At 39.3% G+C, this 27944-nt stretch overlaps 1 protein-coding gene across 2 annotated transcripts in view; it reads left to right on the top strand.

Annotated features, from left to right (window-relative positions):
- The window catches only part of LOC309693827 (contactin-associated protein-like 4), a 139816-nt gene extending 121015 nt beyond the window's left edge, over nt 1-18801 (top strand). The window contains exons 19-25 of one of the 2 annotated variants that reach the window (XM_082513397.1): nt 241-480; nt 5830-6054; nt 7600-7733; nt 9413-9500; nt 15020-15238; nt 16373-16444; nt 17717-18801. In XM_082513397.1, coding sequence (XP_082369523.1) covers nt 241-480; nt 5830-6054; nt 7600-7733; nt 9413-9500; nt 15020-15238; nt 16373-16444; nt 17717-17910 — 1172 coding nt within the window. In that variant the 3' untranslated portion in view covers nt 17911-18801. Of the gene's footprint in view, nt 1-240; nt 481-5829; nt 6055-7599; nt 7734-9398; nt 9501-15019; nt 15239-16372; nt 16445-17716 lie in introns of those variants that run through there. The other variant, XR_014272738.1, reaches the window with a different exon arrangement.
- The last annotated feature ends 9143 nt before the right edge of the window (nt 18802-27944 follow it).

Genomic DNA, 27944 nt, shown 5'->3' with positions numbered 1-27944 from the left:
GCTTCCGGGGAAGCACAGGCGACATGTGTATCTGCTGTAGTCGACAGGAGAAGCTGTCAACACATAAAGAAATGAAAGAAGGGCTGAAACAAAGACAACATGTTGTCATGCTGTAGTCGATCGTTAGCTAAACATGCAGAATTTTGCTTCCTCTTTGTTTTGGAGGCTTTGAGTTTTAGTTCATTAATGTTTAAAATGGAAATGGGATGCTAATGCCATGCCCTATTTTTGTGTTATCAGGAGGCACAGCATCCAGGCAGAAAGGCTTCCGGGGCTGTATCCGCTCTCTGCAGCTGAACGGCGTCACTCTGGACTTGGAGGAGAGGGCGAAGATAACACCAGGGGTTCAACCCGGCTGCCCGGGTCACTGCAGCAGCTACGGCTCGCTCTGCCAGAACCATGGCCGCTGTGTGGAGAGAGCCAGTGGCTTCCAGTGTGACTGCAGCCTGTCAGCGTATGCGGGAGTTTTCTGCCAAACAGGTGAGCAGATACAGGAACACACATTTTACTATTAATATTGTGTATGGCTTAGGAAGTTGATTGCACAAGCTTTTCTCTTAGAAAAACAGATTGTTTTAGATACTTAGTGATGCTGACCCCCAGGTCTGTCCCACTCACTTTTTTAGAGGCTTTTTTGTTTGGAGTCCTTTGGGTTTACTTCTCTGTGGTTTCTTTGTTCTTTATTTAATGCAGGTTTTGTTTTTCTATCTATTTGTCACTGCATTAAGTCCTTGTTTGTTTTAGTTACGGATTTCATTTAGAGTTTTATAGTTCCCTCAATGTGTCCTTTGTCCTCATCTCCTGTGAGTTTCCCTCTGTTAACTTTATTCATGTGTCTGTATCCCCTCGTTTTTTTGTTTCTCATTTCTCGTTTCTTTTTGGAAGTTATTTTCTCTTTTGTCTGGTTTTAGTTTAATCTGGTTAAACAGTTTTTTCATCAGCCCATCATAAAAGTTTCAGTCTGCTTCACGCATTCTGCATCGCAGTACTCTCACTTCATTAAACATGACAAATGTATTGTTTATGTGTAGAGGAATACCACAGCAAGGTGAGGTACATGGCCCAGACATTCGCCCTTATCTTATTTTGGCTTTTTGAAAAGTTTGTCTTTTTTGTTGTTTGTTGCTGGGTAGCTTCTTATTGACGAGACACCTGAGGTCGAATGAGTAGAGTAAAAGTCCAGTATAACCAAAATGTCTTAAAGGCGCTCCATCGTTGATGAAAAAATGCTGAGCTCTTAGTTAATGTAAGATTACTTCTCAATAATGTAGAGTTAAACTTTATGGAAGCATGATTTTAGAAACACATCGTGACATCTTATTTGACATTTAAAATACTTTTTTGTCACGGTTCTGGGTCATTTCGACCCAGCATTTTCAGTTTCTTGTATTTTGGTGTTTTTCTGTATTATGGTTTATTTTCTAATTCTTTAGTTGTCCTGTTTTGAATATGATAAGGTTTCAGTGTTATTCTGGTTAAGAGTTTGTTCTTAGGCTTAGTTCAATGTCTGTTCTGTGCCTGTCATGTTTGCTGTTTTACTTTGAAGGTCTTGTCTCATGTTAGTGTATTCAATTTTACTTCCTAGTCTTGCCCAGTGTTGGGTAAGTTACTTTAAATTAGTAACTTAGTTACATTACTAGTTACTTCTATCAAAAGTAACTCAGTTACTTCAAGTTACTCGTTACTTTCAAAGTAACTAGTTACTAGGGAAAGTAACTTTGATTTTACTCAGAATTCTCTTGTTAATGTGTTGCTTCCGTAACTGGATACCCAGCAAGACTGCCAGTCTTCTAGCTTGCTTACTTGCCACAAGTGCTCTGTGCCACCTACCAATAGAAAGGAAAATATAATGTGCACATTTCCACGAGAGAAATCCCACGCCTGGACCGTCGTTGACCGCCGCCATGATTCTAGCCTACGTTACAGCGTCATGTGCGCTTTTTACATCCAACACAAAAACTGCAGTCATGGTCCTTTGATTGCACTCAGAACTCGGAAATTCTGCCTTCCGAATAGGAAGATGTAGGTAACACCAGACTGCAGATGAGCTGCATACAGGGCTGGACTGGGACAAAAAATCGGCCCGGGCATTTTGACTAGAGCCCGGCCCACCATTATAGGAAAAATCATAAAGCCTTTGAATGAAAACAAACGACAGAGACGGGACTTGCGACAGAAAAGCCGATCAGCTGATCATTGATCAGTTTCATGATTGAAGTAGAAACAGGAGAGGGAGGGGGAGGGAATGAGAGAAGAAGAGGCAGCTGTGCAGCAAAGACACAGAATAACTCCAGCTTTGTGTCTTTTTCATTGTAGCTGAAGTCCGGGGCAAACTGTGTTCCTTTTCACCTCAATACGAAACGCATGATATTTTCTCTGAATACGAGACGATTCCGTTTTTTACGGGACGGTTGGAAACTCTAATAATTAACCTTATGAACAAAATAAAGTTCAACATCAGTAACATCATAGCACCCACCCAGCTGTATAGAAACTCCGTCATGCTAGCTAGTACCCAGTACGAAAAAGTCAGCATAACGAAAATAAACTCCACCTAAACTTGGTTCATATCTGACCCAGATAGACTGCAGGTCATAACTTCTTACCTGAAGTTCAGTTCTCCTCGGGTCTCTGCTCCTCCTGCGTCCCCTTTCCCTCATCCACCTGCTGGCCTCCACCACTTGCTAATGTTACTGAATCTGTGGAAGCTCCGCGATAGCCACCGCAAGAAGTAACGAATAACGACCCAGTAACAACTAACGCGTTCCTGATTTTGGCATAATACCTAGTTATGTGCTCGTTACCACAATAATAACGTAGTTACTGTAACGCGTTACTTAATAACGCGTTAGTCCCAACACTGGTCTTTTCTAATAAGTTCCAGCTATGTGTCCACCTGTTCCTCATTTCCTCATCTTCCTGCTAGTGTATTTTAGCCCCTGTCAGTCAGTATTTGTCATTACGTCCTCCACGTTAGTTGTGTGTGTATCCCTCGTCTTCTGTCGTCAGGTTATGTCATGCCACGCCATGCATTCCCAGTCTAGTTAAGCAATCCTAGTTTGAGTTGTGTTTTTGTATTGCCAAGTTTGTGTTTCCAGCAAATAAAGCTGCCGTCTTAAGTTAATATTTTGTCTCGGGGGCCTGCACTTGGGTCCAGCCACTGCCAGCCACACAGCTAATCGTGACACTTTTACTTTTCAAATCTCAAATACAGAGCAAAAAGATCACAATGAGTATTTGTGATACAAAAAGAAATGTTCAGTTTGACCGGGATTCGAAAAAGCGTCGAGCTAATCAATGCACAAACGTATTTTAATCTAAGTAGCCTATGTCAGAATCCCCATGCAGAACTATTCTGACGCACATGCTTTTCATTGTGCATTTCTATTCTAAGGAATTTTTAGACCTTATGGTTAGTTGTTTTTGCAATCTCAAAGCACACAGGCAAAGAAACCAAACACAAGTTCTTCTGAGGGTGGGAAGAACAGAAGATAAGAAATATGAAGTAAACCCCTTCCTCTGTCTTTAGCTCTCTTGTAACATCCTGACCAACACCACTGTTCTGTGTGAAAAGCAAAAGTTTTGGAGATGGCAAATCATTTGATATTCAGAAGAGAGAGTTTGGATTGGGTTTTACTTCAGTGGTGTCACCTGCTTTGACCCCTCTCCAGAGGATCTGTCTAAACTCTACAGGATGCTGCACAGTGTCACATCATACTTCCATCCCCTTCCCTCAGCGCAGCTGCCTTATACATCTCGCACACTGAGGTTAAAGCATAGTTTGAAGGTATGTAGGTTAGTTTTATTTCTCTGAGAAGAGTCCTTCACTGTGAAGATCAGTCCTGATTGCCTCTCTTGCCATAAAAAAATTCGTCTTTCAGAGTTATTTCTAATACAGATGGGTGAAATTCCTCACGTTTATGGAGTGGAAGTTGAAATAATGCCAAAGCACTTACAAGTGAGTGTTTATCCTGCTGCCTGAAGGTTAAGAACCTATATTTTACTGAAAACATTTTTCTGCTTTTATGCTACTCAGCACCCATCAAGAAGTACTTGATGTGGTTTGATGTAGATAGCTACTGTTTCATATGATTGAAGTCTATTTTAGTGATTTGTTTTTGATGTTAAAGTCACTAACAGTGCGTCACCACGTTGACCTTTGTGTTCTCCATTAGTTCTATAACTGAGTTCAACCATCTGTCCTTTTTTAGCCCGCCTCCCACTAAACACCGATATCTTCTGATCTCCCACATCATGCTGATGCTGATGCTGATGCACGCTTTGTTTTTCTTTGTGAGTCACAGTGAGACACTCTGTGTTTGATATATTAAAAGTTAATCTCTGTGTCTGGTTGGAAAATGAAAGCAAGAAGTTCTAAAGACTAATTTCTGTAATTAGAAATATAAAGTTCCTAAGTAATAAGACATGCACGATCCTTCCTACACCACAGCCCTCATTTGAAGTTAATTAAAGTTGGAAAACACTGTGGGGATAATTTTGTATATATTTATTGTTCTGTGCCCCAGAAATAATTTGTTTACTCTTACATTATTGAAAGCAGAGCTAACACTTTTCAAACTAGAATCTTTTTCATGTAGGCTGAAAACTTAGGATGTGAAGTTTTCAAATTATTGCCAATGCTCTAGCAATCAGCTGAAAAGCAGAAGATTATTAATGATATTTTTGATAACTGAAATTCTGGAGACGTCATTAAACTGGTAAAACAAATAAGGTGGGTTTCAAATATCCAGCTAGTTCAGGCTGGGTACTTGAGCTTCACTCTGTCACACAGAGGCAACACACCTCACTCGCTCTGCAGACTCACACATGTCTGCAGTGATGTGGACAATGTACGACTCTCTTGTGGTAAAGGTACAGCTGAGAGTGAAAGCAAAGCTGTCAGTTTACCAGTTAATCTACGCTTACCTATAGCCGCAAGCTATGAATAGTGACTGAAAGGATGATATTGTGGATGCAAGCAGCAGAAGCAAACTTCATCCCTTAGAGCTGTTTCATTTAAGAGGTAGTTTAAATAAAGCCACTACTCCTCCACAGTGGAAGAAGCTAGTTAAGGTGGTTTGGGCATTTAGCTGTGATGTCTTCAGGATGGCTCATAAGTGAGGTGTTCAGGCATGTCCAGCTAGGAGGACACCCTGGGCATCGCTGCTCAAACCCCTACCCTTCCGAGCTGGACCCGGGTAAGAGAAAGAAAATGAATGGATAGATACTGTAGGTTGATGGGTTCATTCCAAAGGCTGATCTCGTTGCGCAGGAGTAAAAAGTTTAAGTTTGAGCTCCAGTGACCTTTGATACCTCAGAACAGCAGTCACCAACCTTTCTTGCGCCACGGACCGGTTTATGTCCAACAATATTTTCACGGACCAGCCTTTAAGGTGTCGCGGATAAATACAACAAAATAAAACTAGTACCGGTACCAAAAAACCAGAAGATTTATTCATAACACAGGGGAAAAGACCCAGGGAAACCGAGTTAATGATAAAAACAATAAAAATATAATGTGAAACCCATACATTTCACACCCGAGCCTCAACTCTCGCGGCCCAGTACCGAACGACTCACAGACCGGTACCGCTCCGTGGCCCGGGGGTTGGGGACCGCTGCCTCAGAATGATGATAAAATATGCAATGTGAGTTTAAAATTTTGTGTCAGTTGACTTTTTTTTTTATTATTAGAAAGTCATATATTTCATGTATTTATGACAGCAATAAGATGTTGTTGCACTATTCTTTAACCTCTTTAACTCTTTTAAAGTTTAATTTGAACAGCACTCTAAATCCTCGCCTATTTATTTTTGTCCTGTCTGCCAGAGGTGTCAGCCAGCTTCAAGCCTGGAACATCAGTCAGCTATACCTTCAAGGAGCCCTATGAGCTGAGCAGGAACAGCAGCGCTCTGCCGTCCTCCATCTACTCTGAGATGACACTGAGAGCAGAGAACATCTCTTTGAGCTTCAGGACGAACCAGAGTCCAGCTCTGGTGCTCTACGTCAGCTCCTACTACAGAGAATACCTGGCTGTGCTCATCAACAAGCATGGTAAGAGGGGCACAGGCCTCCTACGCTTGTTTGTCTTTTCTTCTTTTCCTTTTAATGATCTCATCTCCTTTCTTTCCTTATCCTCCTCCTTAAGTTAATTGAGAGGTGTCTTGATCCTCCTTGTACACTGTTCTTCTCAGTCTTACCCCTGCTAACTCCACTTTTAGTTTTCCCAACTTTAAAGTTTTGAAACCTCAGAAACTTTTAATGCCAGCCCTCATTTTTCTCCCTAAACTTTGTCTAGTTATATTTTTTAAATTTGCTTCTCCTCCCTGATGCTCCTCTCGTTTCTCTTCTCCTCTCCTTTTATTCCCTCCTGTTCTCTCCTATTCATTCCTAACAACTTTTCCTGTTTTGACCTCGTTTCCTGCTCTCCATCATCAAAATCTGTCAGATCACTCCTCTCTCTGGATTTGCCTCGTCAGCCTTTAGCATTTTCTATACAGCCAGCTTTGCCAGCAATTAGGTTTTGTCTCAAGTTAAGAATAAAGTGTTTTCTGGACTTATCTCTGAGACCCAATGAGTGACACTGCAGGAATAAGGATTAGGTCGGCCGATAATAGGAGGCAGGTCAGCGCACTTCTGAATAAAAGAGCTGGAAACATGCTGAAGTGTTTTCTTAGCTTCTGTGTGAAATAATTGTGTTGTGAGTTTGACTTTTAAGAGTGGAACGAGGCACTTTGAGTTGAAAATTACATTTTCAGCATCCAGGAATCTAATAAAATTGGCACTTTGCTGCTAGATTAGTTGTAAATGGATTTTTTCTGGTGTTAATGACTCAGAGAAAGCTGATGGACAGCAGGGCATTAAGATTTGCTGCTGACCTTGGAGTCGTCAGGTAAATGCTCTTAAAATGAAGCGTCCAATTAAATCCCTGAGAGCTTTCTCTTGTTTGCCCTAAGATGGCTCATTTCTTTTCATCCTTGACTGCAGTTAAACCCTCTCAGCCCGAGCACTACTGCTTCACTTAGGGCCCTTTTTCGTTTTTTAAAGAATAAATTTATTGTTATTAGAGCAGTAGCTGGTACGTGGTACGTCTTTAATATTTCCCCTTCTCCTCAGCACCTCAAAAAGAAGATATTGAATTGTAATTTTAACCTTGTGATATGATTTATTCACTTTGATTTATGGAAATATTGCAGATGTAAGAAAAAAAAAACTTTCGTTTTTAAAAACAATCTTTAATCTTCACTCTTTTGATAAATCTCCAATTAATATGCTTGACTATTAGGGGAATTAATTGGATTAGCTCTGTTATTGATGGGGAATTAGCGCTTATCCTCCTATTATGCAAATCTCAATTAATAGAACAACAACTTCTTCAAAACATTCAGATCCATATATGAAGGATTAAATGTATGTTTGCCCTGCTGGTGAAGATTATACAACGTAGCAAAGCCTAATTTTCAGGAAAAGACCAAACTTAATGCTGATGATCTCAAATCCTTCTTTTGTGAAAGTGTAGAAATGTTACTTCTTTCATATATCTGAGTTGTAACACTATTATTTGATGAGTATGTGTGTGTGTGTCTGTTATGTATGAAGATAAGCTGGAGGTGAGATACAAGCTGGACAGCAGCAGAGATGCTGAAGTGTTAAGGAGCAGCGTGAGGAACGTGGCCAATGGACAGCTTCACACCGTTACCATCAAGAGGCTGACAGACTCTGTGTCTGTGCAGGTAAAAACACCTCATCAGCTCATGAAATCACTGCAAGTTTGCAACGAAATCCAGCTCGCACAAAGGCGTCGGTATTGTTTTAGGTAAAAAAAAACAAGTCCAGCGTTTAATGCAAATTTGCGAGGTTGTTGTTTTCTTACATTGGAGGAACAAAAGACAGATTAGCAGCACACAAATGATCCTGTTTGCAGAGTTAATGTGAGTGACAACAGCAACACATTCCAATAGAAACCTTTGGCCACATCCCTACCACCTTCGCTTCATAACCCTTAAAGAGTCTACAAACTGATGTTTCATTATTGTGGATCTCATAAGCTTTGGCACACAACATCATGTTTTATTCACTGTTTGCAGACTGTTGTAAAGCTGATATCTACTATAGAATTTCAGTGCACGGCAGCAATCCCGAGGGCGTTTCTCTCCATATTACTTGCTCCTTTGCACTGTCATTATCACACCAGAAAACACATCATACAAACAAGCTTCTGCTGCCACAACTCGACAAGAGTTTCTTCTTTGCTGGAAACATTTAGTTTGCATGTTTGAACCACACACTGAGAATCATTTTATTTTGTATTTCCAGAATGATTAGCAGGTGTGGCTCGTAACAGTCACAGCAGTCTCATTGTGAGATAGGTGTAGTGATTCTTCTGACACTTCCAGAATTTAGCCTGATGCAACAGGTTATGATGTTATGATGTTGCTATGTTGTTATGATGTTGCATCAAATACAATATCCTAATTGTGATTATCCAGTAACCAGTATCGTTACCAGTAATGTAATGGTGCTTGAGCCACTTGCTAAAATTATTCCATAAATAATGCAAAGTCATGCATCACTGTGTCGTAAAACCTGCTCCTTTTATGTCGATGATGTGCTTTTGTACATGCAGATAAAGAAGATGAGGTGCAAAGCTACTTAAGATAAACTTTTTTTGTTCCATGTCTTTGCCAATGAGGAGCTTATCTCAAGGGCAATAACACACACACACACACACACACACACACACACACACACACACACACACACACACACACACACACACACAAGCAGTTCTGGTGTGGACCACACTACAGTATTGTAAAAAAAATCCCTCTTTGTTTTAAGCCTTAGTCAGCAATGTAGTTTACTTCCACCCACAGTAGTTGGATGCAGCTATAGCAGGACAGCGCGGACAAACCGCCCATTAAATAAGCCACAGATGAAATATGAAGCATCTTCATCGTATCTGGATCTCCTGAATCTCCTATCTTGTTAACAAGAGCCTCAGATGATGTATGAGGTAAATTTTATCTAACCAGGATGCAGCAGCCAGAATGCCTATATAATTATCAACTGTGAGATAAATTACAAGGTGACCTTGTCTTGCGTGGGTGTAGCCTCCTGATTCACTGTGTTGTGAGGCTCCAGTAAACTATGAGGCACATTTCATCTTATCACTTTCCGTCATACTGAATTGTTGTATCTTTAGCAGCATACAGTATAGGAGTCATAAGGTGATGGAGATAGTTTTACATCCATTTTAAACAAATTTGAATCAAATTTGAAGCACGTTTAGAGTACCTCGTAATACCGTTTCTGTAAGATGTTTTTCTCGTGCCACACCTACCGCTCAAAGTCGCCGAAATTAAAACAAAACTTTCCTATTTAAATAATGGAAGTAGCTCTCTTCCTTCAGATTGATGAAAATGCCAGAGAAGACTTCAATCTGACATCTGATGGGGAATTCAACGCTGTGAAGTCGCTGGTGTTGGGCAGAGTGCACGGTAAGTGAGGAGCCTGTAAAAATAGAGAAGAAGCCCTTTTACTTAAAGAACACTCAGACTCACACTCATTTGAATAACAGCTCTGGGGTGTTTGGCCTCATTTCACACTCAGCTTTGGGAAACTTAAAGAAATAAATGTAGCTTTAGCTGTTCTCAGCAAGCCTGATTATTCAGATTATCTGGAAAAAAAAGAGACTGAGGCAAAATGGAAAAATGTCTTTAATCATGACTTTAACCCTGAACTTCGTGTATAGCTGCTGCAGGAACTGATGTTCAGACATTTCTGGTATCTTTCGTTTAAAAAAGATGCCATAGTTCAGAAGCCAAAAATGATATCAACTTTAATGTATGATGTCCTGAAAATGACACATGTTTGATAGCACTGTCCATTTTCTCTATAAAACACAGGTGATTATGGGTAGCTAAAACTAAAAAGTAGGTATAAAAAACATTTCAGTTAACTTAAATAAAAATAGAAACAAGATTTTAGAAAAAATAAAGCTAACGATACAATATTGTTGATTAAACATTGTTTAATTGTTGGGGTTTCCATGTATTACTTTAGTGTCTTTACAGTGTAAGCTCTTGTAACTTGGCACTTTTTAATAAAACCAATTTGAATTGAACATAAAACTACACAGGAAATATGTTTAATTTTAATGCTCATCAATTGTGGGAAAATATGTTATTACAACAAGCTAAAGGAAACATCATTGCGTATGTGTTTTAAGCCTGAAATATGATGAGTGTATGCATGACTTACTTGGCTTCACCAGTTGTTGCACTTGTGTTTTTAGCATCTCTATTAATATTATCAGTATTGTTTCGGTAATTAATGGAAGCTTGGAAGCTAGTTCAAACAGACAACTTGAGCTTTAAGAAGCTTCACTCTCAACTCGAGACAACTCGATCAGTCTTCATGAAACTTTGCGTAAACATTGCGTGAGGGCCAACGTCTTTGAAAGTTGACTGTTCTACTGAGCACAAAGAGACATTCATAGTGTGGGGGTTTACTAATTCAATTAAATTATATTTTAAAAAAGTCTATATTACTTTTTTTGAGATGCAGTAGTTTGTAAAAACAAATAAACGTAAGAACTCATCCCCATCGCCAGTTCATAGTGAAAACATGAAGAACGACTTCGGCTCAGTAAATAGGAAACACAGAAAATCAAAATCTCAGTCTAAGATGATGCAGGTGTTGTTGTAGGAGGTTGACAAATTCCCTCAGCAAATAACAGCTGGGGAGTTCGAACGTCATGTCTTTTGCAGTAACGTATCCGGGATTACAGATTTTGCAATTAGTGACCCTTATTTTATTGAAACCCTAACTTTACAGTATTATTTTTTTCTTGTGTTGTGAATTTGCCCTGTACAGTCTCTTATTTCTTGTATTTTTATTCTTTACTGTTGTGTGAATTTTCTTGCTCCATTTCTCTCTCGCGTTGCTGTTGGAACAGGTGAATTTCCCTAGTGAGGGACAATAAAGGATGTTTATATTTCTATCAAATACTATGCAAATGAAACAAAACACAACGATGGTGCATTTATGCAAAACATGGTACTGCTAAACAATCTTTTTGTTAATATTCACAAATTGGTACTTATTGCATTTTAATTATGGATATGATCTGTTTGGTCCCAGTATAAGGATGTGCTGGTGAGAAGGATTCATAAATATTAGGTTAATGGAGAATATGGGATTCAGTTTTTGTGTTTTTTGTGTTTTTGCCATTAATCTGAATTGCATTACACTTCCATTATTTTTTCCATCCCATTTCTATTAATGAGGCTAGGATAAATATTCAGAACATTTCTCTGTATAATGCAGTGTATGCATAAAGCAATACAGTATTGCAAACCTTAAAACATATGGTTTGGTCAACACAGTATAATCTGTAAACAGCATAAATCTTCATAGATGGTATAACCACTTATAGTAAAATGCATGTTATTATCGCAGTATGTGCAATTTAGACATGTAGATATTTAAAAATTACATAACAACTAAAATAAATACAAATGTTTTCCTTTTTCTATCATACAAAAATAGATACTTATTCTGGCAAATGGGGTTCCGTCGAGGGTTTACCGTGATTGGTGGGTGAGGTTAAACCAGAACTGTGTTTGCTTTAATGCACAAGTGCAGATTTGACACCTGGGGAAAAGTACTCACTCTCTGGGAGGTGTAAACCACATCTTCATTGATCTCCAATGCATACTCTTGAACTGGGACCTGTAACAGTGCTGGGGTGAGGGAGAAATGGGCTCTGTCATGACTTATTCATGCTCTCCTTGAGCAGTACCATCAAAGACAGGCTGAGATATAAGCTGTTAATAACACGAGGTGCTGAGAGGCTGCAGGCTGTGGTCACAGCTTTCTGATAAGACTCGGAGTCACAGCAGCGCACTGGTGGTTTAAAACGTAACACTCTGCAATTAATAGTGAAACATGAGTCAGCCGAATGAAATGCCTTTCATCCGGGGCATCCATCAGGACGTGCTATGTAATGAACATAAGATAATGTACAATTTTGCACCATGTAAGAACTGAAAAACTGTGGCAAAATCTTTAACAGTTTAAAAGAACAACAATTAACGAAATAATGGAAATCCACATGTAATAGAAGCCGTGCACTCATGCTGTCTTATTACACAACTAATACAAATCCCCTCAGGATCCTTTTCTTTATGCAGTAAATCTGCTCAGTGTTCCACTGTGGGTTTTAACCCTGTCATGTCAGCATGTGACCGGTCCTCTCCTCTGTCAAACCAGCAGAGGCTGGGAGTCAGATCAGGATCTGAAGAGCAGCAGGAAAGTGGATTTTCTGTCACTCCCCTCGAACCCTGTCATCCATCAGCCTAACTAATGGACCCGGAAGGAATACACAGAAACAAAGTGGGGGTAGAGAGAGTGGCTGTAGTGTATCAGCCGAGAGGAGCTTACAGGCTGCGCCAGTGTCTCCTGCTGCTCTCATCAGCATGCAGATGTGTGCTGCTTAAACCACAGTCACCTCTCAGTCATCTGAACAGATAGTGATGCAGCTGTTTCCAGCAGTAATGTGGGCTTTCACAGCTGCTGTTTACACCGCTGTGAAGGAGCAGAGGTGAATGATGGAGAGTTTGAAGTCAATAAAATGAACAGAAAGAGCTGGAGAGTGCACGTGTCAAACGGAGTGATGGATGCAGACTTTAAAGCTGACCAGCTGAACGGTTTGTGTTGTATTGACAGTGTGTGTGAGGTTGTGTGTGTCCTTATTACTGTCAATGAGCTGCCACTATTGTCCCACTCTGATAACGTGGGAATGTGAAGCAGGATCAATGTACCTGTCAGTGTTTGTCGTGCTTTTTGTCGTGTCAGATCACCCTATTGGTTGACAGAGCAAGCTTCTGAAAGGTTAAAAGTTCAGTTATCTGAAGTGATTAACTAAACTGTCCTATGGAAACCATAAGGTTTATATTTTTAAAGCTGTTGTCGAAATGATGACACACATGGCTTCTTTTAATGTAAAGCATTTCGTTTACATTTTAAATTTACATTTAAAGTTAGTCCTAAAACCAAGTTAACAAGTTCAGTCTGATAATAAGACAAAACAGCAAAGTCTGGTCGCTGTGGCATGCCAGTAAATTGTAAAACTATAGATTAAACTTACAAGGTGAAGCTAACTTACGGCTGACAATAGATACACATTTCTTAGTGATACAATGCTTCTCACTAAACTCTTGCCAAAAAAAGCAAAGACATGCACGTCTCAAATACTCGAAGCAATGAGTTACAGACGTGGACAAAATTGTTGATACCCTTCAGTCAATAAAGGAAAAACTCACAATGCTCACAGAAATAACTTTCATCTGACAAAAGTCTTAATAAATAAAAATTCTATGAATGTTAACCAATGAAAGTCAGACATTGTTTTTCAACCATGCTTCAACGTAATTATTTAAAAAATAAATGCATGGAACAGGCCTGGACAAAAATGATGGTACCCCTAGAAGAGGATCAAAATAATGTGACCAAAGGGACGCGTTAATCCAAGGTGTGTCCACTAATTAGCATCCCTGGTGTCTACAATCTTGTAATCAGTGAGTGGGCCTATGTATATGACTCCAGGTAGTCACTGTGTTGTTTGGTGACATGGTGTGTGCCACACTCAACATGGACCAGAGGAAGCAAAGGAAAGAGTTGTCTCAGGAGATGAGAAAGAAAATCATAGATAATCATGTTAAAGGTAAAGGCTATAAGACCATCTCCAAGCAGCTAGATGTTCCTGTGATTACAGTTGCACATGTTATTCAGAAATTTAAGATCCATGGGACTGTAGCCAACCTCCCTGGACGTGGCTGCAGGAGGAAAATTGATGACAAATCAAAGAGACGGATAATCCGAATGGTAACAAAAGAGCCCAGAAAGACTTCTAAAGAGATCCAAGGTGAACTTCATGCTCAAAGAACGTTAGTGTCAGATCGCACCATCCGTCGTTGTTTCAGCCAAAGTGGACTACATGGGAGACGACCAAGGAGGACACCATTTTTGAAAACAAATCATAAAACAGCCAGACTGGAATAAGCCAAACTACATGTTGACAAGCCACAAAGCTTCTGGGTGAATGTCCTGTGGACAGATGAGACAAAAATGGAACTTTTTTGCCAAGGCACATCAGCTCTAAAAAAATGAAGCATATCAATATCCTACTGTGAAACATGGAGGAGACTCTGTTATGTTCTGGGGCTGCGTTGCTGCATCTGGCACAGGGTGTCTTGAATCTGTGCGGGGTACAAGGAAATCTCAAGACTATCAAGGAATTCTAGAGAGAAATGTGCTGGCCAGTGTCAGAAAGCTTGGTCTCAGTCGCAGGTCATGGGTCTTGCAACAGGACAATGACCCAAAACACACAGCGAAAACACCCAAGAATGGCTAAGAGGAAAACATTGGACTATTTTAAAGTGGCCTTCTATGAGATGAGCCCTGACCTCAATCCTATTGAGCATCTTTGGAAAAGCCGCCCTTCAAACCGGAAACACCTGGAGCAGTTTGGTCATGAAGAGTGGGCCAAAATACCTGCTGAGAGGTGCAGAAGTCTCATTGACAGTTACAGGAATCGTTTAATTGCAGTGATTGCCTCAAAAGGTTGTGCAACAAAATATTAAGTTGTGGGTACCATCATTTTTGTCCAGGCCTTTTTCATGCATTTATTTTTTAAATAATTACATTGAAGCATGGTTGAAGGCAATGTCTGAATTTCATTGGTTAACATTTATAGAATTTTTATTTATTATTACTTTTGTCAGATGTAAGTTATTTCTGTGAGCATTGTGAGTTTTTCTTTTATTGACTGAAGGTTCACTGAGCGATCCTTCTCCTTGCACAAGGCTTGCTGGTTGATTTGTAAAGTTACACTTTCAAATCATTATAAAATCAACAAAAGGGCAAAACTATCAAAAGTGGATTATATGGTTGTCACAAAAAAAGACTTTTTGGTATTTTTTATTTCAAGAGTCTGATATTTTCTTATTCCCAGAATCTGATGACCTGGATCCAGACCTGGCCAAGCTGGCGTCCCTCGGTTTTACTGGTTGTCTGTCTGTGGTTCACTTTAACACCATGAGTCCTCTGAAAGCAGCTCTTCTCCACTCAGACACCAGCCCTGTCATCATCACTGGACCTTTAGTCCAATCTAACTGTGGCTCTGCAGCTTCAACCAATCCCTATGCAGCTGAGAACACACACCACCTGTCAGGTAAGAAAGGAGGAGCCTCATTTGCATCATCTGTGAAGAAGCTGTTTTGTGGTAATTAAATTATTAGAGTAATTATTAGAGTCCATAACTGACACTAAAAAAAAAAAAAAAATATATATATATATATATATATATATATATATATATATATATAAAAAAATAATAATAATAAAGGGATGGTCGTGTAAACTGTTTGGTACACAGAAATCCTCCAGCCAGAATTTATCATTCCAGCTCAGGGTTATTTCTCTGGGTCCAATCAAGCTGGCATATAGCCCGCTGTGTGCTTTGCAGTTTGGAGAAGACGTGATGTGCAGAGGGTGGGATGGGAGGTCAATAGAGGCTCAACAGTGAATTCTTGCCTCACGCCATGGCTGGAAAGTTGTTTCATAAAAAGCGAAAGCCCAATTTTCTTGCACTGGAAACATCAGCCTTGCTGTATGAGCCCTTGAATCACCCAGGGTGCTGTACTTTTGCTCACTGCAGATGGGAGTTCTATTAATATTCCTAGAAAAATATATTAAACACGCCCCAAAAAAAACATTCAGAGGATACCTCTGCCCTTTCATTTTAAATGTAACTGCTGTTCTCGCTGGCCTAAACGCCTAATAATTTCCAACCCTTTTAACGTGATGATAATTGTGCAATAGCAGGTTAGAACGCGTGTGTGTGTGTGTATGTGTGTGTTTGTGTGTGTGTCTTATTGATGGGAGCTGCTTTTTGTGAGCTGCATTATGGTGTCATTAAATTTGTACACCTTGTTGGGACGACAAATGACAATGTGCTTGATAACGTAATTAATTAGACCCACACAGGGGAGTTACAAACAGTTCCTCCGGTCTTGTTTTCATCCAGTTTTATATTCCTTAAACAGTCGTCTAACTTGCTGCTGTAGTATTTGCTTTGTATCTGTTTTTATGAGCGTTATTGTTTCTCTAAATAGCCCTCCTTGTCCATTTCTTTTCAGTTTATTTCCTCTTATTGCCTCTCATTCATCTACCTTACCTCGCTTTTCTATTAAAGCTCTCTGTATCTCTTCTTTTAATTCACGTTGCCCTTGGTTTTTCATCCTTACTGCGTCTATTTACCTCGTTTTTCCCTCTTTATCTCATCCTTTCTCTTTCTCTGCTGTAGATCAGTCTGGTTCAGCAGGTTCGGGTCAACCTTTGATCAATGCCATTAGGACGGACTCGGCTCTTATTGGAGGTACTGTTTTTTTTTTAAAACATACTTCACTATACCGTGAACCTTCTTCACCTTGTTTTGCTGCGTTTTGCTGTTGAACTTTTCTTGAACTACGTGAGACTCAATATTTCAGCGATAAGGGTTTTTTGGCAAAGGTGATATGATGAGCAAAATATTTCATTTGAACTAAATTACATCGCCCCGCTTCACTCCAGAACAATTCAAAATGAAGATTGATTCCAAAGTGTTCCTATAAAGTTGTAGCGAGACAAAAGTGAGAGATTCTGGTGTTTCAGTGTACAAAGGGCAGCTGAACTAACCAAACCTCTGCTGAAACTTTCACCCTGTTATCTTCAAAAGTTTTAAAACCAAAGTAGTAAAGCGCAAAATTGATTTCTGTTTTTGAATTCCAATTAGATGAAACTTTCTCTGAATGAAGAAATGTGTCAAACAGGAGTCCAGCTGGGTACAAATGTGTGAGATTCTGTTCAGTGTGTGCTGAAGTTAGATTAGAACAACCAGACTGCAGGGCAAGAAAGCCGACTTACCCAGGAGAGATGGGCAGACAATGTACTGTGAGACTGAGCACTGTGAGAGATTTACAAGTGAATTACAATGTGGATTCTACTCAGTTCATTGTCTAACCCAATTATAGGACTGTAGGTATTAGCTGCAGGACATCGAATTATTTCCAGCTTCCTTATGATGACAGTTCTTTATGTTTTTTTGACGAGTGATTTCCAAAGGCTAAGCGTGTTACTGTTATTGGCATACTTACAGTCAGATAAGAAAAGTAAGACTTTAATAAATAAAAATGTTAGTGTTTACCTTTTAAAGGGCTTCTTGTGTTGCATCTTTGTCCCTGAGATGAGATATCCACTCTATTTTTACAGCAGCTGCTCAGCACTAACTATTTTGTACCTTCTTTAATTAACTTTTTTTTTTTTAATAAACAGCACTGCGAGCAGGTTTTGAGCCACCTCAAATAGGTGCAGGGATTTATTGAAACGTGTGCAAACATACAAGGACTTGCAGGGTATAAGGCAGAGATAGAGTGATATTAATATTTGGTTTGACCGCCTTTTACTCTGAAACACAGCCTCTGATCTCTGTTAAGCAAGCTTTGTTGTGATTTCTGTAAGTAGTTCTCCAGGCTTGTAGTTTGTAGTGCTTTTAAACTCTATTGTGTATTATTAAGTCCGCTCCATTGATTCAAATATAAAGTTTAAGTGCGGGCTACATAACATAAAAGACCTGTCCAAACCTGAATGCCTGGATATGTCTGCCCTGCAGGTGTCATCGCTGTTGTGATCTTTGTGGTTGTGACTGGGCTGGCGATAACGGGCAGATTACTCTACCAGAGAAAAGAGACATATCGAAACCAGCAAGTGAAGGACCGGCAGGAAAACAGCCAGGATTTTGCTTTTAGCAACCAGGCTGATTCCCAGAGCGTCCCCTGTGAAAACCCAAAGGAGTATATCATTTAACAAGAATCCTGAATGCCTGATGAGATGGTGGTTTTTGGAGGGGTGCAGACCGGACTGTCCGTCATCCCTCAGCACTTCAGACTGCACACTGAGCCACAACGCAGCGGCTCCACGCAATAGAGAACGTATAAAAGGAACAGTTTTGTCTTTTACTGTATATTATGTATATAGTGAATCAAACAGACTACAGTGCTGGACCTTAAAAGTGTTGACAAACTTGTTTCCACTACTATAAATATTTAAAAAAAAAAAAATGTACATGTGGGAAATTATGTCTACAGCAGTCTCTAGGTATTGTCACTCTGTCATATTCAAAGGCTGCAGGTATTTTGTGTTTTTATTTTTTTATGGGTTGATTTAACTTTATTTCTTTATTCCTGAGAATCAGGTTGTTTGCAGTTATTTGGCTGATGGTGCATTTTTATGAGGGTCATGAATGTTGTTTGCTTAACTGGAAGTGGAAAAGTCTGTCCCTTAATCAGGCCCTCAGGAAGACTACTTCTGTAAGTGCTGGCATTTGTTCATTTGTAATGCCTTTTTATTATGCGGGAAGTTTTGGGAGAATAACAATTTGGAGTTTCTGGAACCTTGAAGACGTCTTTAAAGGAAAACTGTGCGAGCTTGTACAATTGTACTTTGTCAGAGGAATTTAGCTAACAAACATCTATGGACTGCTTTTGTCAGCATTTCAATTATACATTTTATTGAGTGATTTCTTTCCAGCCATGCTGTGCTAGAACAGATTCTTTTGGTCCTTTTTAAGTGACATCTTAAAGTCAACAGTCTTGCTCACTTGTGAATAAGCACATATTGCATTTGTACTGTTGGTACGCTGCAGTTGTGGAAATAAGAGATTTTTATACAGTAGGGACTCATTTTCTCCTTTCTTTTCTCTTCTGAGCACACCACAACATTAAACCTTTTCTTGTAGTTTTCTAGCTTTTTATATATATTTTTCTTTTATTAAAGTTTTCTCCTCCCTGCTGCATGTTGCCTGCTGGGAGCATCATCTCCAAATGCTCTAAATGTCTCTGAATGGGGAAGTTTTTATTGCTGGCGGTAACAGTGCGGCTGTCTGTCACCTCATTCACTGCACACAGAGACGGTTAATGTGTTTGTGAAATGCTAATCTGCTCTGATCTGACAGGTGAATTGTGATTTGATGGAAAGCAGAGACAGAGGAGAATAATAAGACTGAAAGATAATCTGAGAGACTGTGTCAAGCAAACATGGTTATAATGAAAACACCACCAAGCAGAGAGGCCCAACAGCAGCTGTTTATCAACACACGCACACACACCACCGTCTCTCTGAGAGACCCAATGCACAGATGGGATTTTAATGACAAAAGTTGCTAAATCTTCAAAGTGCATAATTCATCTCTTTGCGTTGTTGTCTGTCCCATTCTTGATTCCAGAGAGTTCATTCTCTGGTGAAGAAGCACTGACTGTCCTCGCAGCAGAAGTTACTGCAGTGCAGCACTCTTTAGGTTCAACAGGTAACTTTGACATCCAGACGAGCGTGCAGACTGAACTGTGCTGGATGATACGCTGCATATGTATAAAGCAAATAAGACGTTTCTCAAGACCCAGAGAAGAACATTTTCAAAAGTTTCCTCTGCAAACACAGCATAACATTGGCACCAGTCACTAATGTGGGATTTGTGAAGTGATTTGTGGAAACCGTGTGCAAACTGTCACTGTGAGCGTCTCTGGTTTTGTCAAACCATTTTAACACGACGAACAAGATTACAACCATGTTACATTTGAGGCTGATCATTTTCTACACTATTATGTAGAATTTTGTTAATTTGTCATTTAAAGGATGAAGACCTGGTCACACGAGAATTAAAGGAAGCCTGTGTTTTTAGGAAATTGCATTATTGTATTATATCATATTTAGTACTGTCAGCGAGCTAACCATGCTAACGCGTTGATGCTGTGCAGCCACACGCACGGGGCGATCCGCAGTAACTCGTTAACGGAGATTTGCCGCATTAATGCAGTTATGGCGTTAATGTCATTTTATCGAGATTAACGCTTACAGCACTAAGTATATTATATTATATTATATTGGGCTATACAACCACTTCAGAGTGGTACCGTTGGTGTGGGAGGCTTACATCCCACTTCCTGTTGTATATTTTCTGTTGTCATCAAGTGGACGTATTAAAGAGAACTGGATGCTGTATTAAAACATTGTGGCTCTTTCATTCACGTTCTAAATAAAGCACGGGCTAGTTATCCTGTATGCTCTGCATGCTCGCCAAATTTAAGCCCGTGAATATAGGAATATAATCTGTGACACTCCAGAGAGCATGCATACCCGAGACTCCCACATGCCACTCCTACTGACTTCCACTCGGCTCCCTCAAACCGACTAATGGACTTTAATGAAATAATCATACCGCTACTTTCAAAGCATTACTGGACTTTTGGTCTAATACTTTGATCTGTTACTGAGCTGAATGTATCAAACTCTCACGATTAAAACAAAAAAAATTACGTTTTTGACTTTAAAAAATTGTCTAAAAAGAGTAAAAAGAACAAGTTAAAAATCAGAAATGTGCAGCAAAGCCTGTAATGTGAGCACAGCCACAAGAACTATACATTCTTAATGCTCCACTAGCTGATGAGCTACAGCTTCTTGACTGTCTTTTAGTTTAATTGTGTAATGGGCTGTTTACACTGCCTGACATTTCGTCATTAACTGAGTAAAGAACTTTCCAAAATAAAATCAGGAAGTCCTTATTGTCATCAGGTTTGTCCACTCACTAACTTAAACGTTTTAAATACATATTTAAATTCATGTATTTTAAATTTCAGGTTCCCAATTTTATTTATCTCTGGCTCTACGTTCCCTCAAATGTTGAGAAAATGTGCAAATTGGCTAATAACCTAACTTAATGTGATTAAAATAAAGCAAAAAAAAAAATTGCTTAAATTCACTTTGCATTGGTGCCATGTTAGATCATTAACCTAGCAGGTTGTGGGGGGTTATTATTATTAATTTGATGAAACTCACATCATGTGACCAGGTCTGAAGTTATGCAGTTTTCTTATTGTCATCAAACTCTGTGGAGTTGAAAAAAAACAACAACAACAGGTAACTGATATTAATTGTGATATATATTTCTCTGTGACAAGTAATCATAACCAGTGAGACTTTACTTTGATTGACGAGTCATTTTGAACACAGTACACAGGTGCACCTATAGACAGGATAAAACATGGACATAGCTTCCAGGTCTGAAAAGCATTACTGAAGTGCCTTAAACCTACAGTTTTTTAATTGTCCAGCAGGGGGCAACGCCTCTTTCAATAAAACTTACAGTTGTGTAGAAGTCTATGGGAAAACACTCCCTGGCTCCCTTGCTCTGTGTGACTTCAGTAAATATTCCCCTGATGGATTTATGGTCATTCGCCATAACGAATAACAACATTAAGCCCATTTTGTAAATTACTGCCATCCAGAGAGTTGTGAGGGACTTATCAAAGATATGCTCATTGCACACTATTTCACTGCTGGAGCTGCCCCTCCCTCATTGCATCTGGTTTCAAACGGCTTGAAATGCTCTACTCAAGGCTTCATAACAGGACTTTATTGACCAACAGGCCAAATCAGAGTGGCTACGTCCATCCTTTATACTGTCTGTGTATAAACTGTCCTGCTATGGGAAATGCTTGCTAAAGTATTTGTGTGTGAATCTACTGCTGAGCTGAGTTGCTAACATAGAAGTACGTAGCGAAGTCCCGGTAAGGTTTGCCAAAAACTACCGTGGTCTCAAATTAGTTTTTGGGAGTTTTTTTCAACAGTACTGAGGCTAGAAAAAAAGTTTGGGGAAGTGAAATTTGACCTTTTCTTGAGATGTATTGACTTTAAGTTAAATATAGAGTAATTAAAGTCTTATTCTTCAGTATTTTTTTTTTTGACTGACAGTGGTGTAGTTTCTCTCTGACAATGCACTTGTTTAACGATGAAATGTTGTCAGTGTATCTGTAGTGTTAGTGAATACAGTGATGTGAGTGTGAGTGACATGCAATAGAAATATACAGCTTTCATCCATAACTCTGGTTGTTTGGTTATCAACAAAAAATGCCTGTTTGATGAAAATAAATAACAATGCTTTTTTAAAAATAAAAACTATCATGTTTTCATGCTTTACACACGAATTGCAGGAGTGTTAAACAGTAATTGTGTTTGTGAATCAATTTGTTCTTACATTTGCATATCTGAAGGGTTCTGCAGGACGATGACATGTGTTTCCGCAACAAAATGAAAGAAAATTAGTTGAGGTAGGATTCTTTACAAAAAAAATGTAAACCACTGCAATCTTTTGTTTCTTTGTTAAATGAATGTGACATACAGCAAAGACTTCCCCCTCAATAACCATAACAATTTACATACATTTACATCTTTTATGTGTGTTCCTTTTAACTGGAGTGTGGGAGGATGCTCATCCTTCAGTGCTGACATTTATGATGGCTGTTAACATCCCAGAGATGAGAGAAATATGTAAAGCCGTGTGGCATCCAGGAGCAGAGGGTGACAAAGTGATTGCCTGTGAAGAGTCACTTAGCGCCTCTCTCTGTTCAAGCGCTAAGACGCCTGAGGTTATGATATGATTCAGCTGCCGCACATCAGTGGTCCCTGCTCGATTCATTTAAGTATCCGCTTACTGGTTGTGATCAGAGGCCACAAGTAAAGCTGATAACTGACATCTTCAGCATCAGCGGCGATATCAGAGACTCGCTGAAGAAAACATCAAACGGATCAAATAATCTCTACAGCCAACTAGAATTTAAACTCGTTAAAGGATTCAGTCTCATCTGTGGGCAGTGCGGTATACATCTAATGCGTCTGATTAGGATGATAAATACCAGTCTCTTCCCCTCTTCGCCAATCAGTTGACAGCAGAGGGAAAGAGACTGTCATCCTGGGTTAACATTTGAAAGAGCTTTGATGTGCTGGCTTTTTCATCTGCGATGGCGCTGTGACTCACAGGGCTTTATGTAGCTCCCTTCCTTTGGTTATTTTCGATACACACAGTGGTTGAAGCTTTGGAGCTGCCTCTGTTTTAAAGCAATGTCGTGTTAAAACTGCACCGGTTGATGCCGCACTGAGCGTTTCTCCTGAATGGTGTGCTGTGCACGTTTGTCACAACCATACAGTATTTTTGCAAAATATACAAAGTGCAACAAATATGTTTTAATTTAACTTTCCGTTATTCTAGTTTTGCTTGATGTTCATTCACATGTTAGATAAAGGCACCTGAAAATTGTTCTGGAGTTGTTACGCTGAAAAAAATATTATAAATTACACATTGCTTTTAAAAAGTAATGCATTATTTTACTTCATGCTTTTTATGGTGTGGAGGTAAATGCTAACAATATAACAATAAACATTATATAAGTCCACTTATCTTAACAATTATATAAGGACCCTCTATGGTATGGTTTTGCCCTTACACAGCAAACCACATTGTTGGTTAGTACAAGCTGGTCGTTAAGTTTCAGTGAGAGCAACTGCTAAGAATAATGTGATTTCTATTGCCAGTTCCCTTCAGACTAAAATTTGAACCTTACCACTGCAACCATTACATTCCAAAAACCCAAATTTAGATTGAAGTTTGCTCAGTTTTCATGGATATTTGTGATTTTTAGCAGATCACCTGATATCTTCCATGCAACTAGTGGCAACCGCTGCAGTCTGCTAGCAAACTAAGCAACTGCAAGGAGGTTTTTTAATGCGGCACCCAGTGTTGGTCAAGTTACTTGAAAAAAGTAATCAGTAACTGCTTCCCCAAAAAATTAATCCCGTTACTTTACTGATTACTTATTTTCAAAGGTAATTAATTACTTAGTTACTTTTTAAAAACACGATTTACAACCTGAATAGGTAATAAAGCGATAGATCTTTCAGCCCAATTCTACTTTTTCTGCATAATCCATCATACAAAATGTAATCAAATGGAAAAGTCTCTTTTTAAAACTTGTTTTATTAGTTTTAATCTTTTAACTTTATGCATCAAGCAAAAATTTAATTATATGCAACATTCTCTGACTGGAAGAAATTTGTTTAATATTTAAACCTATTTTCTGCACATTCCAGCACATAAAATATTTTTTGTGTGTGTTTACACTCACTCTTTCAAATAGATGCAAGTAAAACACAGCAGAAAATAAATAAAGTCACAGACTAGCGGTCCTGTTGCTCTATTTTCACCTGTAAAGCAGGAGTGGCGTAGGCGGAGGTTTACCCTGGTGCAGGTGTGCCGCGGCGGTCAGTGGAAGAATCCGCGAGTTTCTCTGTGAATTTCCCATTACATCGTTGCGCACTCGGTGCTTGCTTGGAAGTTTAGGGGGTTTTCGGTGTAAAAAGAAGTTTTCTTCCCACACACAGAAGACGCTAATGTTTTTGTCACTTTTTATGGAATCAAACTCAAAGTAAGGTCAGTACTTCCACGCTTTAAACGCTGCACGCTCATACTCTCCCCTGCACTCGATATATTATCCATTGTTGATCTGCACACAGCTGTTGCCACAAACGTCGCACTTTCTTACGGCACTGTCGTGAGACATTCTCTTACAAGTAACGCGTTACTGCCCATCTCTGGCGGCACCATATCGCACTTATTTGCAATCAATTTCAATAACAATAACATCTAGCAGCATCTCCTCGATGGTCCAGGTGCACACATTATCCATAGTGAGGAGGTCACTGACCAGTCTTGAGGTTTGTGTGACTAAAGTTTTGCAGAATCAAGGCATGGTAGGTTTTACTACCTTAAACTGTAAATGTAATGTGATTATTATATTGAGATACTGTAATGCATTACATCACTGTATTACAGACAAATGCAATGTGATTGTAGAAAAGGTTTCACTTGTATTATTATTATTATTATTATTATCTGAACTTTCAAGAAGTATTACTTATTATTATATTTAAGAAAATGTGTGTACCACAAAAGTAGGCAGCTCCATAGTCATTACACACCACCAAAACAATATGAAAAAGATATTGTTTTGGTGGTGGGTAATGGTGAATTGAAATCACTTCCATTTATATTAAAGCACGTGCCAATGGCTGGATGAAGTTTATAGCGTAAAGCACTTTGAGTCCAGAAAACCACCATGGTAATGCAGTCCATTTACCATTTACAGCAGTATTACACCAGTGGTCAGTGGTCTGAGACAGAACTATATCACCCAGTGCTGCCTGTAGATGCAGTGTTACTTCACAGCACCTCCACACAGATGAATAATTTAAACTTTACTGGCATCTCTTTGCTTTTGTTTTTCTTTATTTTATCATGAATGGACAGGTAAGTTTGATCTATAAGTCACATCAGGAGAAAATAGAGAAACCTGAGTGAAATTAAAGAGCATGCCCTTTGCTGAAATCAGGTACTGCTGTTATTATTCATGTTTTTCCCCCATTAAAAATCTCTGGCTCTGTTTTCTCCTCCAGTTGGCCAGTTTGCTGACTTAAATCCCTCAATTATTCACCTCTACTCCTCAACAGCGATGTAAACAGCAGCTTTAAAATCTGTAATTACTGTGATATTCAGCTATATTAAAGGCTGCTTAGATGACAGAGGGGTGCGTGAGGGTTTAGCGGGACAGATCTGCATGTTGATGAGAGCTGCTGATGCATGCTTTTTGTGCGCCTGTAAACATGGTGCAATTATGTTTTAATCTTTACGTACAAGACGCTAATGCAGTAAGTATCCAGTTATGTCATCGCTCACACAATAAATGAGCAGAATATGCGGCAATGCAATAGCAGAATAGTACTGTAAGCCAGTTGAGCGGATGGAAATACACATTTTCATGAATAGGCTACTAATCCCACTTTGCAATTGAAATGACTTTTTGCTCACCCTAAACCCTGCAGTTCACCCAGAGCTAGCCAAGCAAAATTTGTCATGTGTCAAATCATGTTCTTTCATACTTGCAATTAAGAGTACATAATGCTTGGATTTACACATACTATTAGGCTGAGAGTGTGAGTAGTGTAGCCATACCCAGATTATAAACCCTGTATTTGGTGAGATTTCACAATTTTTTAGGATGCAGGAAAAATGGAGCGTTGTTTTGGCTCTACGAAGGGCCTTTTGATAGTGTAGAGATATTGTGTGTTTCCTCATCTCAGCTGAAGACAGGGTAGAAAAAACTGAACTTCCGATTAGGGACTTGATTCCAGCTATTCTGTATTTGTTTTCCTTCTTTTTGATATCACGCAATGTCCTAAAATCTCATCACTATTTACTGTGAGACACACTCTGTTAAAGCATCTTGAGGCGACTCATTTGAACTGAATTAATGGTAAAACAAAGTATTTATAGGGTGGTTATAGGAAAGCTGTAGGGCCTCCACCTAGTCCCAGTCTCACTCTAACCTTAACATTAAACACATATTATCATCGCTTTAAAATGCAATGACTTGTGTGTAACCAACATCTGTAGATGGACCTAGCTCTGCAACCACTTGCAGCCACTTGGCGTCTTTAACTCAACTTCGAGGCATCAAGATAAACATAAATCTATGAGGGTCACAAATAGTTACATAGTTGCTGTATGACAGCAATTTAAAATGACACAGGTGCTTGGCAACCTTGCACTTCAGACCGCTCTCACTTCCGATGCGTAATATACCGACGATTTGTCACATCCCGAGGCGTTCTATGGGAACGCGAAAGGCGACCTTTTGCATTCCTCTGCTATGCGCCGGGTTGTGGATGAAATCCAGTAGAACAACAGTCCCGCGGTAATAGACATTCCAGCCCTAACCCTAACCTTATCAGTAACCCTCACCACTGTAATGATGTTAGATAGTGTTTTCCAAAGCGATTTAAGTAAAATAAATGTACATGTGTAGATTCATTCCAAACGGTTCTAATTTTTCCGATCTTGTAATATAGGGACGTGTTGGGTGCCTGGAAGCATAATATACCAGCGATTTGTTACCTAGCGTAAAATAATATAACCAGAAAACATCCAACTGAGTCTGATTCAGATTCATGGCGAAGTGCTGGCAGTCTGTCTGCATTTATAATGGCAGTTATCTGCAAACTATACTCAGACAAAGTCAACCACAGTTGTTTGGAATTGGGTTACCTCTGACTAGGTAACATGTGCAATCGCCTTGTGAATAAAGAGGTCCCTACAGTTACTTGCAAATGCAAAAAAAAAGTGGAAACCACTTATTTTTTTCCCCAGTTGCAGGGAAGTTGCAATTCTACTTTTAATCTAGTGTGACTGAGCAATTATTAAAAAAAAAAAAAAACCCTTCAAGCTGTGTAGCAGATACACAATAGTTAAATCAAGTGAGAAAAGCTGGCAGATTTTAGCAGGTGATTACTGCAGTCAATGAGGTCATCACAACTTGCCTTCTTACATGCTGGACTCAACCACCCTGCACATTGTGTACATAGTGAAAATACAAGCTTGCTAATGCTCTGAGACAAAGTGAAAGAGACTCTTCAGCCAAATGCGTGAAGTACTAATTGGTAGTGACCAGTGTTGGCTTTGTCGTTGCTTTGTCATTGCTTTGCTGTTTGTTGGGTACATCTAGACTTTTGGCAGAGCACCGGTTAGCTTGTTATTAACAACCCACTAAAGCCTTCAGTTCCCTTCTTTTGCTCCTCTTATTTTTTCCACACACACCTACACCATTTAAATTAAATATCTATTCCAAATTCAACATTATTAAAAAGTATCATCGTTAATCTCACCAAAGTCCAGCATCTCCACTTGGTGGGAACAGGTTATTGTCTTAAGTAAGCCGTGTCATATCAGTACTGCATGTAAGCATATTACATCTGTGTTAATGCACCAACTAAAGAAAGAAAAATCATTGCATTACAGACTTCAAAGCTTTTAAAGGAACCCAGTCTAATTTAGGCTTTGAAGCTCTGTAACATGGTGAAGATGCTGTTTTTTCCTTGATGTTTACAGCACCTGCTACTGAATGAATTAAACAAATGACCCTCAACAGCCCCGAACTTCTTCTGTAATGTCTGTAATACTC

Source organism: Aulonocara stuartgranti (assembly GCF_965226115.1).
Source record: "Aulonocara stuartgranti genome assembly, chromosome: 18".
In the NCBI taxonomy this organism is placed as follows: domain Eukaryota; kingdom Metazoa; phylum Chordata; class Actinopteri; order Cichliformes; family Cichlidae; genus Aulonocara; species Aulonocara stuartgranti.
The sequence above is the reverse complement of the archived record's forward strand: the minus strand, read 5'-3'. Positions and strand labels throughout refer to the sequence as shown.